We start from the raw sequence: 17,428 nt of genomic DNA on the forward strand, positions 1-17,428 counted from the left end.
ATTTGGATCCATATGTTTCATGCTATGGTTAGATTTATCTTAATTCTTCTTTCGTAGTTGCGGATGCTTGTGAGAGGGGTTAAGTGGGAGCCTTGTCCAAGTAAGGATAGCACCCAAGCATCGGTCCACCCACATGTCAAATTATCAAAGTAACGAACGTGAATCATATGAGCAAGATGAAAACTAACTTGACAACAATTACCATGTGTCCTCGGGAGCGCTTTGATTTATATAAGAGTTTTTCCAGGCTTGTCCTTTGCTACAAAAAGAATTGGGCCACCTTGCTGCACCTTAGTTACTTTTGTTACTTGCTACTCATTACGAATTATCTTATCACACAACTATCTGCTACAGATAATTTCAGTGCTTGCAGAGAATACCTTGCTGAAAACCGCTTGTCATTTCCTTCTGCTCCTCATTGGGTTCAACACTCTTACTTATTGAAAGGACTACGATAGATCCCCTATACTTGTGGGTCATCAACAATCTGTGGCAGGAGAGAGGCGGTGGACCTACATCTGAAATGTCTAGGCAAAAGGTGCTCCAGTGGATGCCATGGTCGCCTTGTTTGTGCGAGAGAGACGCGCGAGGAGTGGCGGCTAGGTTAGGAGTAGCCCATCTCCACACCTCGGGTTTCCTAAAGTATCGTGAAGCAAAGGGAACATCACATGGTAACCAAAGGTTCACCCGAATGTCATTCATGTAATCATAGGGATTGAATGGACGTCCATGGTTTCGCTATCGGTCATTGAGCGAAGGGGTTTCGTTCATGTCTATGATTTACCGAATCTAAGGGGTCACAAGCTTAAGGTATATAATCATGATCTTCTAAATGTTAGTAGGACGAGAGTATCGAGGATTTATTTGTGGAATTGTTTCATTAATATTCGAGATAGTTTCGAGAGGAACCGTGAGCATTTTGGGGTCATCGGAAGGGTTTCAGAGTTTATCAAGCTATACCGGATATTACCAATAAATAATATATAGGTGTAAAATGTTTCTAGAGATGTTAAATTGTATATAAAATGCTCCAATAATTGTTAGAAGGCTTTGATAGTTAATTTAATATCAACGAGCATTAAAAGGCCTAGTGGTGGAAGAAATATTGGGCCACCTTGGCCAAAAGGAAGTAGCGCCCCCCCCCCCTTTCCTTGTGGGGGGCCGAATTAGAGTGGGGGAGGAGTCCAACTCCTCCCCCTTGGTTGGCGCCCCAAGGAAGGTCTTTCCCTCCTTGGTGGTTGCCCCTCCTGCCCCTCTAACCTATATATACTAGAGGATTTTGCCCTTTGGGACACACAAATTTTGGAGCCTCCTCTAGTTCATCTAGTTCTAGTTCTAGTTGGTCCTAGTTGACTAATTAGAGATAGACCTAGTTCCTCTAATACTCATAATTATAAGTCCAGTGTGTTTCTAATCTCCTCCCTCTAATTCTCCGTCGACGGTAGGTTTTGGACGGCGAAGCGCTGCCGGATTGTGAAGAACGTACGCTTGCAACCAAGTAGAGATGCCATGCTTTTGGTCTTCGGTTCGAGGGATCATTTGAGGGCAGTTTGTGGGATCATCATCAATGGTTCGAGGGACTCCAAGTATGATCTACACCAACTTGTCTACTTCCGATGCACTCCAGAGTCGGTAACGATCGTTGATCCAAATCCTATATGCATCTTCATATTGTTCCTGGTTGATCATAGGGCGATTTTTTTCCTACTACGTTTCCCAACAGTGGCATCATGAGTGGTTCTATGAGTAGATGTAGGTTTCGATCTAGATCACATGTGGATGTGAGGGTTTGATGTTCTTGTTATGCTTCTCTTGAGTGTTACTCCGGTTCAGTTCATTAACGGCATGATGTCGTTTTTACAAGGTTCCGACAATCAATCGGCTCTGGCTGTCGACGATCTGCTAACAGTTCCTTGGACTTCATCATAGTCAAGAATAGTGAACCCTAGCATACGCAAGAGGGCAATGAAGATGAACGATCTTCTAGGGTGTCACGCGTATTTGACGAAGTTTAGTGTGGGGGACGAGATTTTTAAATAAGTATCTTCTTTCACACACAACCAAAAGTTAATCTAGCAACAAGAATTATCGCCTTAATGTTGTGCGTAGGTAGCTAATGTTAGCCGGAAACCCTAGAGGCCACGTAATTAAAATTTGCCAAACCGATTAGAACATGTCTAACTTGGTTTTGCACGGTTGCATATGATGTGGTATAGCCTTCTTCCTACTAATGAGTTTATGTATGAGATGGTTATATGTTGTAATGTTAATTTTAGCAATGCTTCGCCTTGGTGCGTTTAGTTGGGCTACTACTTAGAATCGGCCGGTTTATATATATTTAATTTTAGAAAAAACTAAAAAACTTGCACATGCTATAATTAATTAACCATAACTCGGATCACAAAACTTTATGGCTTTGGATCGATTCTATGAGGAGACGGCGCCCCAGGACTCGCACTATGCCAGGGACTGGTAGTAGAAGTTAGTGGTAAAGTTACATCTTGAAGAATATGTCAATGTTCAAAAGGTCACTTATTTGTCAAATGGAGAGAGTACAAAGTAGTGAGGGATGTTGCTTCGCTACCCTTGCAAGTGTATCAACTCACAACGCTTAAGGAGCACACTTCTAAAGGCTCTTGAGCATGACATCCATATCTTGACGGGGTCGGCACACTGCAACTAGCTGCACAGACATGTGCATGGTGAGCCCGGAACCCTCGCTCATGTCCACCACCTTCTCTCCCACCCGTCCCCACTCGAAGCATTGCAACATCCCCGCCAAAGCTACTCCCACCATCCTCCAAGTGAGTCCCTCGCCGGGGCACTTTCGCCGACCCATCCCAAACGGCATCATCATTCGCTTTCCACCTTGTTCACAAACATTGCCACCCACGAACCTCTCTGGCATGAACATGTCTGGATCATCCCACGAGGCAGGGTCCCGTTGTATGGAGTACACGTCGACTAACACCATGGTTCCACGTGCAATGATGTATTGCCCACTAGTGACTGTGCAGTCACGCGACGCCTCATGCGGTACGAGGTTGGGTGCGAGAGGGTATAGTCGGAGGGTCTCAGTGATGATGCATCGGAGGTAAGGGAGCACTTCCAGGTCACTCTCCTGGATCAGGCGAGACGTGCCCACGACGGTGTCGATCTCAGTCTTCGCCTTGGCCAGCACGTCTGGGTTATTGAGCAGAAGTGCCATCGCCCACTCAATCGCGCTAGATGATGTGTCCGCTCCTGCTTGTAGCATGCTCTATGCACCAAAGTTGAAATAAGATTAGTAATTTCACAAATTTTACAAAACTGCAAAAATTATCTAACCAAGCAATTAGTTTTTTCTAGAAAAGAGGATGATCTCCGGCCTCTGCATCTGGGCGATGCATGCGGCCACTTTATTAATTATTCTCACAAGACCGTACAAAGCCATACAACAGTAAGACTAAAGCCACCGTCTAAGCAACAACTGTCGCTACACCTATCCAATCGATGAAGGGGCGCAGATAGTCTGTGCCTAATACCAAACAGACATCGCAGCCAAACCTAAACATCTAGGACCTGAGGTCCCAACCAGGACGCCTGCCGGGTATGGGGCACCTACCAGTCCGGCGCACTCCTCAACCAGAACGCCTGCCGGGTATGAGGCCGCCGCAGCCACCTGCCACCAATCCATCTTCAGAGTTGTACCGTTGCATGTACCGTGACAGGTCTCTCTGCCATCGACGCAACCACGACGCCCGACAGCGTCGTCCTACTGCGTGAGTCCATCCTCCCACAGCAAACTCCGAATCTGCACTGCGCCACGCCGTCAAGATCCGGCGCCATTAGAGTGTAGGATGAAGCACCGCTCCACCAAAGAATTCGTACTCTGGTCCCTCGATCATGTGTGTACCTCCAAGAATGACGCCCCCAAGGAAGGAACGACACCAGAGCCGCCGTCATCCGATCATCCGGTCTAGGGTTTCCCCCGGAAGTAGCAGAGAGTGGCCTTAAACTTCTCCACGGCAATGCCTTCAAGAAGGAAACGACGCAGATAGCGCCGCCACCGCCGGCCTTAGCAGGAGACGAAGGCAAGTTTTCACCCAGATCCGCTCGAAGGGATCCAACTCTCGTGCCCGGGCCGCCGTCACCACCAGTACCACCAGGCAAACCCTGGAGTACCGGCATATCAGCGAGCCGCCGGCACCACCGCATCCAGATCGTCGGCCACGCCGGGTCGCCGCCATCCCCCGCGCCGTCCGGGTCAGAGGTGGAGCCGCCGACCGCGCACAGGAACTGCCGCCGCCTGCACACGCCGGAGCGCCGTCGAGAGCCCGGCGGCCGCCACCGCCTGACGAAGCCAACCGCCCGAGCACTGGCGCCACCATGGAGCCATCAGATCGGCGAGGAAGACGCGCGCCGACCACCCTCGCGGACCCCGCCGCACGCCCGAGCACCGACGCCACCGCGGCGCCATCAGATCGGGACGAGGAGGAGCCCGCGCGCTCGCCACCCCGCGCAGACCACGCCGCTGCCACCAAGCAGGGGAGCCCCGCCCAGATCCGCCGGCGGCCCGACCTGCCACCGAGCCAAGCGCCACCGCGAGGGCCGGCCGTCCCGCCCCGCCCATGAGCCTCGCGATGGGGAAGGGAGCCCCGCCGCCGCCGAGGGAGAAGGAAGGCGAGAAAGGGGAGCGGCAGCGGCGATCTAGGGTTCCGCCCGGGCCGCTCGCGGGAGCGGCACGGGGGACGGGGGAATTACTCTACTGCCTGCTCCAAGTCGTGGTCTGTGGCAATTACTCTACTGCCTGCTCCCCACCTTAAAATGGGGAGATTTTCACTTCCCGGCATCTGCACCAACTAAAGATGCATACGGCCATTTTAGTATGAGTATCAAGATAAACATGGTCCTCAAAATTTTTTAAATGAGTATCAAGATATTTCTTGATGAGTGGTTCCACCACACATCAAGCTTGATCCTCAATAAACGGGAGAAAACCCCTGTGCATCACCTGTCAATTCCGAGAATTGAACTCGAGTCGTTGGATTGCACAACCACATACCCAACCACTGAGCCAAGGCTCTCTCTGCAACCAATCAATTAGTTGCATATCGTCAACTCAACTAGATCAATTAGCAATTTATATGTTAACAATAGTTGTGCTATACTAGCTAATTAGAGAAGTTTCATGATGAGTGGATCATAGCCATCGACATTAGTTTCTTGCTCGCTACAGCATACACTAGCTTATTGTCGTTCGACGTTAGCCAAGCAAATGGGCAATGTTATACACCGTACACGTCAGATTAATTACTTGTTCTCATTAACAAATTATTACAAGTGGCACACTCTGTGAACTAGAACTGCACCCACTTTTTAAAATTTGTATGATTGGTTTCACCGTGCTTAAACAAACGTACTGGATCACTGTCACCAGTTACTAATAATTTGCTAATTCACATTAATTAGTTAGTAGGTCTCCTTCCAGCCCACCCGCGATGAGATGCATGCTGGTAGCAGGTACGCTCACGTACACTACACAGCCGGCCGTGTCGTGTTCGAAAGAAAAAAAATCATTTAGTCAGTGTACCAACTACCTGACGCATGCGACTTTGGCGTATCAACTCACCATGCAGAGGGTGCGGATGACCACGTCGGGGTACGACTCCGGCGACCGCTCCTGCTGCTGGAGCACGTCGCCGAGCAACGTCCTGGGCGCCGACGACGTCTCCTCGCCACGGGGGTTGAGCCGCCTGTACTCGTCGATGAGCCGCTGGCCAAAGTCACGGCGCTCCTTGGCGATGCCGGCGAGACTTCTCCTCGTCCTCCCGAAATCCAGCAGCCGCAGCACCGGCAGGAAGTCCTGGAGGTTGGCCGATCCCGCCGCCGCTAAACCAGCCTCCGTCAACGCCATGAACCAGCGCACGTCCTCCTCCGCCATGCGCCTCCCAGAGACCATGGCCATGATCACGTTGACCACGAACTCGTACGCCGTCGCCCTCACGCTTACCGGCGTGGCGCCGGCGCCGGCTCCGCCGCGCTCGTAGAGGCGCTTTACCATGGCGCGTATCTCGGTCGCGCGCACGGCAGACGTCAGCGAGAGGCGGTGCGCGGAGAGCGCGTGCACGGTGACGATGCGGCGGAGGTCGCGCCAGAGAGAGCCGTAGTTAGACAAGGCGATGCTGGGGCACTCGTCCGTCAGGAGCCGCCGCGACGCGAGCCCGGGGCGATCCGCCATCGCGACGTCGTGGACGGTGAAGCACTCCTCGGCGATGGCCGCGGAGGAGACGAGGAGGACCGGCCGCGCGCCGAACCGAAGGCTGAGGAGACCAACGCCGTCGCGGCCACCGCCGTAGCGGGCAGCGAGCGCGGAGAGGGAGCGGTGCAGCGGCTTCTTGAGGAGGTGGAGGTGGCCGATGACGGGGAGGGCGGGAGGGCTTGGGATACTCTTGAGATGGCCATGTCCATTAAGGTCCTTGCGAGGAGAGGAGAAGAAATACAAGAGGAGGAGAAGAGAAGCTACAAGGAAGGCATGCGTGAGCGAAATCTCCATTTGTAAAGTACCTTTGTGCTTAGCATGGAGGAGCTCAACAATGTCTTGGTTTTCCTGAAGGCTTATGTAACCATGGACCACCCATGATTGATGCTTCGTTTTCATGGGAAACTCTTATTTTTATTGGAGTGTGTTGGGACTAATCCACTCCACAACTTCAGCCTATCCAAAGAAATTGGATAGTTACAGTTATTTCTTTTTCTTGCGGGTGGATAGTTACACTTCTTAAAATTGTCTAAAACTTAAGGTAAACGATTCTATACTCCCGACCGGCCAAGCGTTGTGCCGGTCGCCTCCCACGACGCACGCGCCTTCTGAGGCTCACACATCGCTTTCTACCTTTTCTGCCTCATCTCTTCACGAAACTGAAAGTGAGCATTTGAGCCAAAAGTTCATAAATTTCAAAAGAGCTCACGAACATAGAAAGTTTGAAAGTTAAAAAAACGTATGGATTTTGAAAAGAAATGCGGATTTGAAAAAAGTTCATACATCTTATCTTAAAAACAAAGTTTGTGAAATTAAGAAAAGTTTGCGGATTTTGAAAAAAATTCATGTATTCAAAAAGCTCATGGATTTGAAAAAGTTCGCCGGTTTGGAAAAAAGGTTCACTAATTTGTAGAAATTTCTCACATTTTTTTAAAATGTTCATAAATTTTTCAAAGAGTTCACAAATTAGAAAAAATACAAACTATGGATTAGAAAAATATTGAAAACATGAATTTGGAAAAAAGTTCACAAAAAATTAAAAAGTTTCACGTATTTGAAAACATATTGATTTAAGAAGATAAAATAAAAGAAGAAAAATGAAAAAAAACTGAACAAAACCCGGTCCAGAAAAGTCAAAAGAAGAACAAACCACACTAAAATTTTCCCAAAACTGGGTTGGGAAGATTCCCATAATTAGGAGTGCTTCCCGCGAAGTCGTGCCTTATAGGTTCGCCAAATACGATCAAAGAGGTGTGCACCTTGCATCGATATAATTAGAAGTGGTGCTATAAGAGTCAGCACGTCCTGAACCCGGGTACATACGAACCCGCTTTTTAAAATATATTCCAAATGCGTTTTGTAATGTCAAAAAATTCAAAACAAAATTTCGTGCATACATGTTTGCAAAAATATGCCCGCAGCACAAAGTTTTGTGAAAAAAGTATTTTTATTTTGTCTCCGCAAGAAAAATAGTGCTTCTAAATAGCGTTCCGCGACACAAAGTTTTTCCTTTGTTGCACAAGCCACAAAAGGAGTTGTTTTTACATGAAACTTTCTGCACGCACATAGAATATGAAGATGTACGTGTGCACCTTTTTCCAGAAATTTTTGGCATTTCAAAATGTATTTTCCAAAGTAGGTTCATATGTACCTGGATTCATTCATACACTTCCTGATACTATAAGCCTTAAATAGAAGATAACAACCTCGACTAGTTGGGCGGGAACGCCTCGAGTAGTTGCCACCTACGGGCGGCAAATAGGATTGGCCACAAGTGGCATCTTACTAGAAACAACCGTGGGGGGGGGGGGGGGGGCTGTTACTAGGCTTTATACATATCATCTTTCCCAAAACATTGTTGTGCCGGTAATTCTTGTTGCACCAACCTAGCCGAGAGCTCATATACGGCGCTGTTAACACCGATTCTCCACCTGGCGTAACGCACTCTCTCGCCTGGGCCTGGCCCAACAAGGTAACAGAAACAGGTTGCTCGGTCATAGGTCTCCTTCGGTCACTCGCTCGATAACCAGTCAACGATTAACTTTTAAGAAAAACAAACCTAGAAAAATTCGTTAAAAACACAAAATTTAATCAAAATCATGGACTTGGAAAATTTTCCTAAATTTTAAGAAAGTTCAAAAAAATTGAAAAAAATCAGTATTTTGAAAAGAAATGCGGATTTGAATCCCTTTGAAAAACAAAGTTTGTGAATTTGAGAAAAGTTTGCATATTTTGAAAAACAAATGTGGATTAAAAATTAGTTCATGGTTTCCGTAAAGGCTCATGAATTTAAAGAAATTTCACACATTTTAAAAATGTTCACAAATTTTTCAAAGGGTTCACAAATTATAATAAAAAATTAAGAATTTAAAAAATTTAACAAAAAATAAAAAATCTGAGCAAAACTAGGTCCAGAAAACTCAGAAATAAGAAGAAGAAAACCACGCTAGAAGCTTCCCAAAAACCTGGTTGGGAAGCTTCACATAACTTTTTTTGAGGGGTGGGATGGGAAGCTTCCCATAACTGGGAGAGCTCCCCGCAAAGATGTGCCATATGGGTTGGCGCAATATAATCGAAGGGGTGTGTGCCCTCCACAGATATAACTAGAAGTGGCGCTATAAACCTTGAATAGGAAGCAACAACCTAGCCTAGTTAGGAGAGCTCCTTGTCGCAACCCACGTGCGTCGGATACATGTGGCTTCGCTGAAGCCAGAACAATTGGGGTTTCCAATCTGCCCCGTGATTAGTTTTTTTATAAGTTTTCCTTCATTTTTTTACAAAAAAGGTTGTTGTTTTTAGTAGCTAGATATTTACATACCTACTAACAAAATAAAAAAAGAAATTTGTTCAGTATTTTTCATATATAAAGAAATCACTGAAAAAAAACTAGCACCCATATTAAAAATATTCTGTGTCTATAAACAAAAATGTGCTTCATATAATTAAAAAGATCATTATATATGAAGAATATTAAATTTATATAAAAAAATTTCATTGTATATCAAAAAATGTTCAGTGAGTATTTTTAAAAATGTTCAACATATATTAAAAAAAGTCAGCATGCATTTGAATAAAAAATTCACTTACGGTGTAACTATAAAATAAAGAAAACCTAAAATAATAAAACAGAAATACAAATATGTAAAAATAAAAGGAAAATAGGAAAAGCAAAGAAAAAAACCAAGACAGAAAACTAAAACTAAAAACACATACACAAAAAAGTGAAACGAACAAACGAAGCCAGAACACAATGCGTGACCATCGAATGGACCGGCCCATGCTGGTGTTCGTGTCAGCAAAGCCACGCCTATATGACGCACGCGGGCGTCATATAGGATTGGCCCGTAGCTAGTTTTTTGCTCTTTGAGATGGCCCCTAGCTAGTTTTTTTTTTTCATTTGACAATAATACAACTTTATTTCCCAAATAATAGATAGGTCATTTGCAAGCATATGAGAAATAGAGTCAAGAGGGTTGATATCCCAAAGTGAAGAAGCTCTAGAACTAAAGCAAAGCGTTGCTAAATAATCTGCTATCTCATCTGCTTCACGGAAGCAACGATCGTACGAAACTTTCCCAGACTCATTAGCAAGGTAATGGCATTCCCTTACCATCACAACTTCAAGGGCGAAGTAGTCCTCATGCTGGTTCAAGGTCTGTACCGCAAATGTATTATCTGATTCAACAATCACTCTTACCTCCAACATTTGTTGGTAGATAGAGCCCGTTACGAATATCACTTAGTTCTGCACAATCGACATTGTTAACATGTGATAAAAACCAATTAGCTGCAGCCAGAAAATTCCCCTTATCATCACGCGCGACAGCTCGTGTGGCACCCGATTGCGTGCCATGATGAAATGCGGCGTCCACGTTGATCTTAACTAAACCCTGAGGCGGTCTCTTCCACACGTGATCACGCTTTCGAAATGGTTGATTGGGAGTCGTTGCTCTTATAAAGTTTGTGTCCAGTACTGGTACGATCAGGATCAGGCGATTAGAGAGTCTCATCCTTCACAAACTAGCACCGTTGCCACCAGATATACGATGCCGCAAAGACAGTCAGCTCCGCCTAGCTAGTTAGCCCGACGGAGGTTAACTCTAGCGGCCAATCCAATCAGATGAGTACCCCTCAAAAGGAGATGAGTCCAAGACGTTTTGCTCTGCGGCATCTCCAAAGAGAAGAAAAGTGATTCTACAGCCAATCAGACTAGTTTTTTTAAAAGAAAAAAAAAAGAACTATCCAATAAGACTAGTAACCGTGGCGCTTTACCGAGCCATGAAAGTAAACCAGCAGCTGGTTTGTCCACGCATGTGCAGACGATTCCCTTCCCGCAGGCATGGGATCCTTCCCAATCCCCATACATACGTACGAACTTACGTGCCAGTGATCCTCCACTTGACCACTTCAGGGCTACTACTACAAATCTCTACCATAACACTCGCTGTGTCTCTGACTGCCTAGCACTACTACGTGCCATGGCCGCCACCACGGAGGGAATGGCCAGCGGCGGCGTCTTCCTGCTCCTACTCCTCCTCGTCGCCGGTGTCGTCGCCGTCTTTTTTCAGCTGAGGCGACGGTGGGGGGATGGGAGCAGCAGCGCGCCGAGCCCGCCGTCGCTCCCGCTGCTCGGTCACCTGCACCTGCTCAAGAAGCCGCTGCACCGCTCGCTGGCCGCGCTCGCCGGGGCGGCGCCGCTTCTGTCGCTGCGGCTGGGCGCGCGCCGGGCGCTGGTCGTGTCCACCTACGCGGCGGCCGAGGAGTGCTTCACGGCGCACGACGCCGCGCTGGCGGGCCGGCCGCGGATGCTCGCCGCGGAGCACCTAGGGTACGGGCGCACCACCGTCGTGTGGGCCTCCCACGGGGGCCACTGGCGCGGCCTGCGCCGGTTCCTCGCCGTCGAGCTCTTCTCGACCTCCCGCCTCGCCGCGCTCGCCGGTGACCGCCGCGCCGAGGTCGCGTCCCTCGTCCAGAGCCTACTCCACGACGCCAGCGCTAGCGCCGGGGGTGGGATTGTTACCCTCCGGCCCAGGCTCTTCGAGCTGGTGCTTAACGTGATGCTGCGCGCGCTCACCGCGCGCCGGCTTGCCGGCGACGTGCGCAGGATTCAGGAGATCGTCGAGGAGACGTTTGCGGTGAGCGGCGCGCCCAGCATCGGGGACTTCTTCCCGGCGCTGCGGTGGGTCGACCGTCTCCGCGGCGTCGAGGCGGCGCTTGTAAGCCTGCAGACAAGGCGTGACGCGTTCGTCGGTGCCCTCATCGATGGCCATCGGCGAACGCACAATGCCGATGCCCGAGACGTGGAGAAGAAGGGCGTAATCGACGTACTCATGGAGCACCAAGCAGCTGATCCTGGGTATTACACTGACACCGTCGTCAAAGGCATCGTCTTGGTGAGTACTGGCATTAGCATGTACTGCCTTCAGCACCACGATGTGTGCCATTTTCGCGATTTGTGAGAGTGAGACTGTGACAACATGGTTGCTATGCTATGCTGACATTCAGGTACTGCTCACCGCCGGCACGGACACATCGGCACTGACCACCGAGTGGGCGATGGCGCTGCTTCTGAAGCACCCAGAGGTGATGCGGAAGGCGAGGGCTGAGATAGACGCCAACGTCGGCATGGGCCGACTGGTTGAGGAGTCAGACATCACCAACCTACCTTACCTGCAGTGCGTTATCAAGGAGACTCTTCGGCTCTGCCCCGTCGGCCCAATCATCCCTGCGCACGAGGCCATGGAGGACTTCACGGTGGGTGGCTTTCATGTCCAGCGCGGCACGATGATCCTCGTGAACGCATGGGCGATCCACCGGGACGTCAAAATCTGGGATACGCCAGAGGAGTTCAGGCCGGAGCGGTTCTTGGACAGAGACGCGGTCACCACGCCCATGCTGCCGTTCGGGCTTGGCCGGAGGCGATGCCCCGGGGAGGCGCTGGCGATGCGCCTTGTCAGCTTGACTGTGGCAGCACTCGTGCAGTGCTTTGAGTGGGATGTTGCTGAAGGCGACGCCATCGACATGGCCGAAGGTGGCGGGCTGACAATGCCAATGGCGACGCCGTTGGCGACTGTCTGCCGGCCCCGGGAGTTTGTCAAGAGCGTGCTCTCTGCTTCCACTTGAAGGAGACAGGTTTCTGAAGAAATAGAAGAAGCTGGATTAAAATTGTTTAGCAATGGTGCACTGTTGCCAGTGATTTCTTTAGAACATTACAACCAATTTATTTTTCAGTGAATCAATGACGCGCAAAAGGCTAAAACCAGTTCGATATGACAAGTAATGCAGTAACGCATTACCCATGAAAGCGCTAGCAAAATTAACAAACAAATTTTACAAAAGCGGTAGCCCTACAACATCATGCAAGTTAAGAAATGGTCACGGTCATACAGAACTTGAGTTTCTAGCCGCAGAAAAATCTTGGGAGAGGCACCACATTAGTCGACTGACTTTTTCAGTTAGGGTCAGTCGATTTGTGAAGCGTTGGATGATGATTGTGTGGTGTCTGAACCTTCTTCCTCCCCTCCCACACCACCAAACGTGCCGGCGGTGCTCCCGCGACCGCCTTGCCGTCCCGCCCTCCCCGAAACTGCCCCCCACCGCCAGTCTAGCCGCCGCCCCCGGCCATCGCTCTAGCCCCTCCCGTGATGGATTTTTTTCTCCGGCGAAGTGCGCCACCGCCCCCCACCATCGCCGTCCACCACCGCCCCCACCCCTGAACCCTAAGATGGATACTAGGGTGATGACGGCGAGCTCCTTCCTTCTCTTCGGAGAGGTCCTCCCTTCTTCTTCCTTCTCCTTCCTCCATTCAAGAATCGACTGACCCCGAAGTCGAAAATCAGTCGATTAATATGTAGCTAAACTGAAAAATCTTCTGAATCAGAGATTGAGAAATGCTCTGATGGTTAACATGAGTGCTTTGATTCAGAGATTAACGCTCTTTGTTGACTGGTGATTTCTGGATGCAAACACATCAAGTATACCTACAAGACTAGAATGTACACAACCAATATGAAAAAGAAAATTCCACAAGGGACAAGGTGAGGCGAACAACAACTGTTTGAACAACACGAACTTCATTGCCAATACAGGAATCCTTTCTATTTGGATAACGATGACAATGCAAGCAGGGATGGGCGTTTTGAAGCTCCGCCTCCACAGAGGCCGAAATTTCATAGTTTCAAAAAATCTTTAAAAAAATCTATAAGTGAAAAATGATGTGATTGTCTGTGTGTAAAATTTCAGGATGAAATACCTTGAAATGTGGCATGTGCAAGAAAAAACTCATGGACTTTGAGGGTGAATAGTGCATCTACTAAAAAGCCTCAGATTTTTTTTTGTGTAGCACTCATTTTAACGTATTTAGTTCTGAAAATTTACACACTTGTGCATTATGTCTCTAAGTATATGCGCATTTATTTTTCTAAAACATGCAAATTTGAATTTTATCATTTCAAATTCGGCCTCCATGGAGGCTGAGCTCCATTGAGCATTTTCGAATGATAGACCTCAATAAGGATCAAGTGGCTTCAGGGGCTCTAGTGAATTCCCAGCAAGTTATCCCAGATAAAAGAATCATTGACATTGGTTGGGCCATCTATGCAAGTTGTAAAACTTCAATTAGATGCTTACTCTTTGCCCTGTGGCTCTAGAGCTGCTGCCGGAGACGTTCTACAAAACATCAACTCCTACCACCAATGTTGACAATGAGAACAGCAGCACTTTCAACAAGGTAACAATACATGAACAGTGATGGACGGTACATTGGGGTGGCGGTGGGGTTGTGTCGGGTGCTAGGTGCGACATATGCCAACGGGGTGGCTAATCATTGTGGGAGCCAGTAAGACATCATCGGTGCCTGAAAACGGGATAAGGCGAAGACATGCACGCCGGCGAATCTTACCCAGGTTCGGGGCTCTCCTAGGAGATAACACCCCTAGTCCTGATCTGCGGGGTCTCCGCATGATCACTAGATCAACAAGCAGCTACAAGATACTCCTTGAGCTGTTTAGCTAGAGGAAGAAGAAGGGCAATGCTAGCTCTCCTCTTCTCTTTATGTGGTGTGTAAAACTCTAAGAGATCAACCCTTTGCATGGGTGCCCTAGGGGGTTTATATAGGCCTACCCCCTAGGGGTACAATGGTAATCTGGCTGGATGTGGGTCCAGGTCGTCAGTGTCTGTAGTCGCCGGCTTCTCCGCCGACCACTGGGGCCCACCGACTGGTGGGTCCCGCTGGCTGCCGGCCTCTTGGCCGACAGGCTGGGCCCACCGCCGGGGGTCTTGTCGGCTGCTGGTTACTGTAGCCTTACTCCCGGTGACGATGGCTTTGTCAGGATAAGCATGGCTACAGTGCCACCGCCTGGCGGGCATTCACTGTAGCCTCACCCCATCTTATCTGCTTAATGGTGCACAAACTTCCAGGGCGGGGCAGGCCGACTGCTGGGTGCCGGCCTCCCTCCAGGCCGACTGGTCAAGTTCAGCCATCCTCTGGTATCTCTCTGATAGGAGGGGCCCGCCGCCTGCGGGCCGTACTGACAACCTGCCGTGGGCGACGTCATGGTCAACGTGCAAACAGTGTCGCGCCGGACGGCGAGTGGCCACCCCGTACGGCGCACTGTGGCCACGCTTGCCCCAGGATTCGGGGGTGGCAGGCTTCACTGTAGCCACGCCCCGTCTTATCGTTGTTATGTGGGTGCAAACTTCAAGGGTATGGGTCAGGCCGCCTGCTAGGAGTCGGCCCTCTTCGAGAGAGCTCTTAGAGCCTCGCCGCCTTCCAGTAGCCGACCGATGGGTCAGCCGGCCAAGAGAAGGCGGCACTGCATCTTGGATGTTTGAGGGCTCAGTCGGCCCAATATTTTTAAAGATTCAGGGGGAGCCGGTTAGGCTACCCGTGGTCATTTACTCCGACAGTAGTCCTCGAAGCTGGTCGGGCTTCGCGGGTGAAGGGGGGACGAGAAGCCCAAGCAGCTTCCTATCTTGAAGAGCCGACAGCTAGGAGTCGGCCACAATCAGTCGCACCGTCTGAAAAGTTTTGGAGTCTGAAGGCGGGAACCAGATGGCGCGCGCGTCGGGCGTCGGGTCGGCCGCCCGCGGTTCGTGCGCCACGCGGCACCCATCGGCTGGACCAGCCTGCCAGCCCACGCGCGTGATGGGACGTCGCTACAAGCTGGGGCCAGCCACTACCGTGCCTCGGCCCACGCACGGATCCTCTGTGGCCAAGGCGAACGGTTGGCATTCCAGCGGCAGTTACCGCACGCTGTTAAGGTGCAGTAATCGCGGGTCGTGGGGGAGTGGGTGCAGTTAATCCCACGACCCCCACTTCCCGCCTCCTCGGCTTCGTCGCTCCGCGGCTATAAATAGGGGGAGGAGGGGGAGCGGCAGACGCACGCGCGCCCATCCCCTACCCCACCATCTTCCTCTTCTTCTTCTTTTCCCTCGCCGTTTTTGTTCGCCGCCGCGCCACTGGCCACCTTGCTGCGCCCTAGCTCGTCGCCATGGGGTCGCGTTCTCGCCATTGTTGCACTCTCTCCGTCAGCTTCTCGTCTTCATGGCGCGCGCCGGAGCCTGGGACGGCTCCAACATCCACGAAGACCATATTAATTTTCTTCGCAAGACGCGGCGGTTGCCCGGCGAGGACTACGTGAGGGTCCGCCTTGCACCAGAGCGGGAGATCTCGCCGACGCCGGAAGAGGGCGAGCGCGTCATCTTCAGGTCGCATTGCCTGCGCGGCCTTGGCCTGCCAGCGAGTGGCTTCTTCCGGGCCTTTCTTGACTTCTACAACCTCCAGCCACACCACCTCACTCCGAACACGGTGGTGCTGTTGTCCGCCTTCATCACCCTGTGCAAAGGCTATCTCGGCGTCCTCCCCACCATTGAGCTTTGGGGCGAGTTCTTCTACTCGAAGCTCGGCACCGTTGTCAAGAGCGCGGCGGCGCAATGCGGCGTCTTCGTCGCGGTGCAGAGGCCGGCTGCTGAGAACTCGTTTCCTCCCATCACGCTGATCCAGTCGGTGAAGATGTGGCAGCAGTCATACTTCTACGTGAAGAGCATCTTCTCGGAGGGCGACCGGGTCAATCTGTCGGCTTACGTACCCGGCCCCTGACTGGGAAGCGGCCTAACTGGTCATATCGGGCCAGGTCGTTGTCGGCCTCCGGAGCCGCCGTCGTCTCGCGGCTCCGGGTGATGGTGAAGTCGGAGGGCCTGACCGGGCCCGACTTGTTTACTGCATTCATGGCGCGCTGGGTGCTCCCACTCCAGGGCCGCCCTCACATGATATGCCAGATGAGCGGGCATCAAGACCCAAGCCGGATGTGCACCAAGGAGATGCCTCACACGGAGGTAGCTCACATGGTGAACTACCTTTCAAACTGCAAGCTGTCGGAGGAGTGGCGGTTCGGCAAGGAGCCGTACTCACGCGTCGATCCTCCGCCTATGGTAAGTTTTCTTTTCTTCTTTTTTCTTCTGTTGCCGAGCTCTCCTTGGCCGGCTTGACCAATCGGTTATGGAACAGAGCCCCCTCCTCCAGCCAGCAGCCGGTGCCACGGGGCTGGAGCGTCAATTTCTTGCTAACCGGGAGGAGAGCGACGTGGACAACCCCGACTTGGGAGCGGCCGCTTTGGATGGCGATGTCGTGGGAGGAGGCGATGATGCAGGCGGCTCAGGGCTCGGGGCCGGCGTCGAGGACTGGCCGGATGACGATGAGGGAGAAGTCGTCCCACGCTGTTAGCCGACGTCCGACCAGCAAGGCGCGAGCTCGTCTGCTGCGCCGGCTGCCCGAGGCGGTGCGCAGAAAGGCCGGGCCGCGCCATCCATGTTGGGCAGCCGGCCGAAGAAGCCCAAGGGCTCGGTCGCGGCGACCAAGCAGGACGAGGCGGGCGCGAAGGCAACCCGCTTCTGCAAAGTGGTGAAGGAGCCACAGATGGTTTCCGCGTAAGTGCCGACTCCCTCGCGCACTCTTTCTTCCTTCTTGCCAATGTTCTTCTGATTTTTCTTTGTCTTACATAATGCAGAGCTCCGCTCTCTCTCTCGAGCGGTCCGTCGCCGCATCCGTGATTGGGGCGGCGGGAGGCTCCGTCAGCACCCACCGCATGGACCCTCGCGTCGAGCTTCAGGCGGCGACGGAGCGGAACGCACGGGAGGTGCGTGAGGAGCGGGAGGCTGAGCAGCAGAGGGCGGTTGCCGCAAAGGTAG

General features: G+C 51.1%; 2 protein-coding genes across 2 annotated transcripts; one reads left to right on the forward strand and one right to left on the reverse strand.

Annotated features, from left to right (window-relative positions):
* Positions 1-2,554: 2,554 nt before the first annotated feature.
* LOC123115769 (cytochrome P450 81Q32) lies at positions 2,555-6,547 on the reverse strand. The gene is made up of 2 exons (XM_044536861.1): positions 5,612-6,547; positions 2,555-3,259 (listed from the first exon to the last, which is right to left on the reverse strand). Exons 1-2 carry the CDS (start codon positions 6,533-6,535, stop codon positions 2,627-2,629), a joined length of 1,557 nt encoding a protein of 518 aa, XP_044392796.1. The 5' UTR covers positions 6,536-6,547; the 3' UTR covers positions 2,555-2,626.
* Positions 6,548-10,360: 3,813 nt separating this feature from the next.
* LOC123115770 (cytochrome P450 81Q32) lies at positions 10,361-12,471 on the forward strand. Its single transcript, XM_044536862.1, has 2 exons — positions 10,361-11,634; positions 11,747-12,471. Exons 1-2 carry the CDS (start codon positions 10,720-10,722, stop codon positions 12,362-12,364), a joined length of 1,533 nt encoding a protein of 510 aa, XP_044392797.1. The 5' UTR covers positions 10,361-10,719; the 3' UTR covers positions 12,365-12,471.
* Positions 12,472-17,428: the final 4,957 nt, after the last annotated feature.

Source organism: Triticum aestivum, chromosome 5B (genome assembly GCF_018294505.1).
Source record: "Triticum aestivum cultivar Chinese Spring chromosome 5B, IWGSC CS RefSeq v2.1, whole genome shotgun sequence".
In the NCBI taxonomy this organism is placed as follows: Eukaryota; Viridiplantae; Streptophyta; class Magnoliopsida; order Poales; family Poaceae; genus Triticum; species Triticum aestivum.

Excerpts from the sequence above, each read along its gene's own strand:
- LOC123115769 (XM_044536861.1), bottom strand. The coding sequence starts at position 6,535 with ATGGAGATTTCGCTCACGCATGCCTTCCTTGTAGCTTCTCTTCTCCTC. Across the intron at positions 3,260-5,611 it reads TCATCCGCACCCTCTGCATG|AGCATGCTACAAGCAGGAGC; the intron begins GTGAGTTGATAC and ends TTTGGTGCATAG.
- LOC123115770 (XM_044536862.1), top strand. The coding sequence starts at position 10,720 with ATGGCCGCCACCACGGAGGGAATGGCCAGCGGCGGCGTCTTCCTGCTC. Across the intron at positions 11,635-11,746 it reads TCGTCAAAGGCATCGTCTTG|GTACTGCTCACCGCCGGCAC; the intron begins GTGAGTACTGGC and ends GCTGACATTCAG.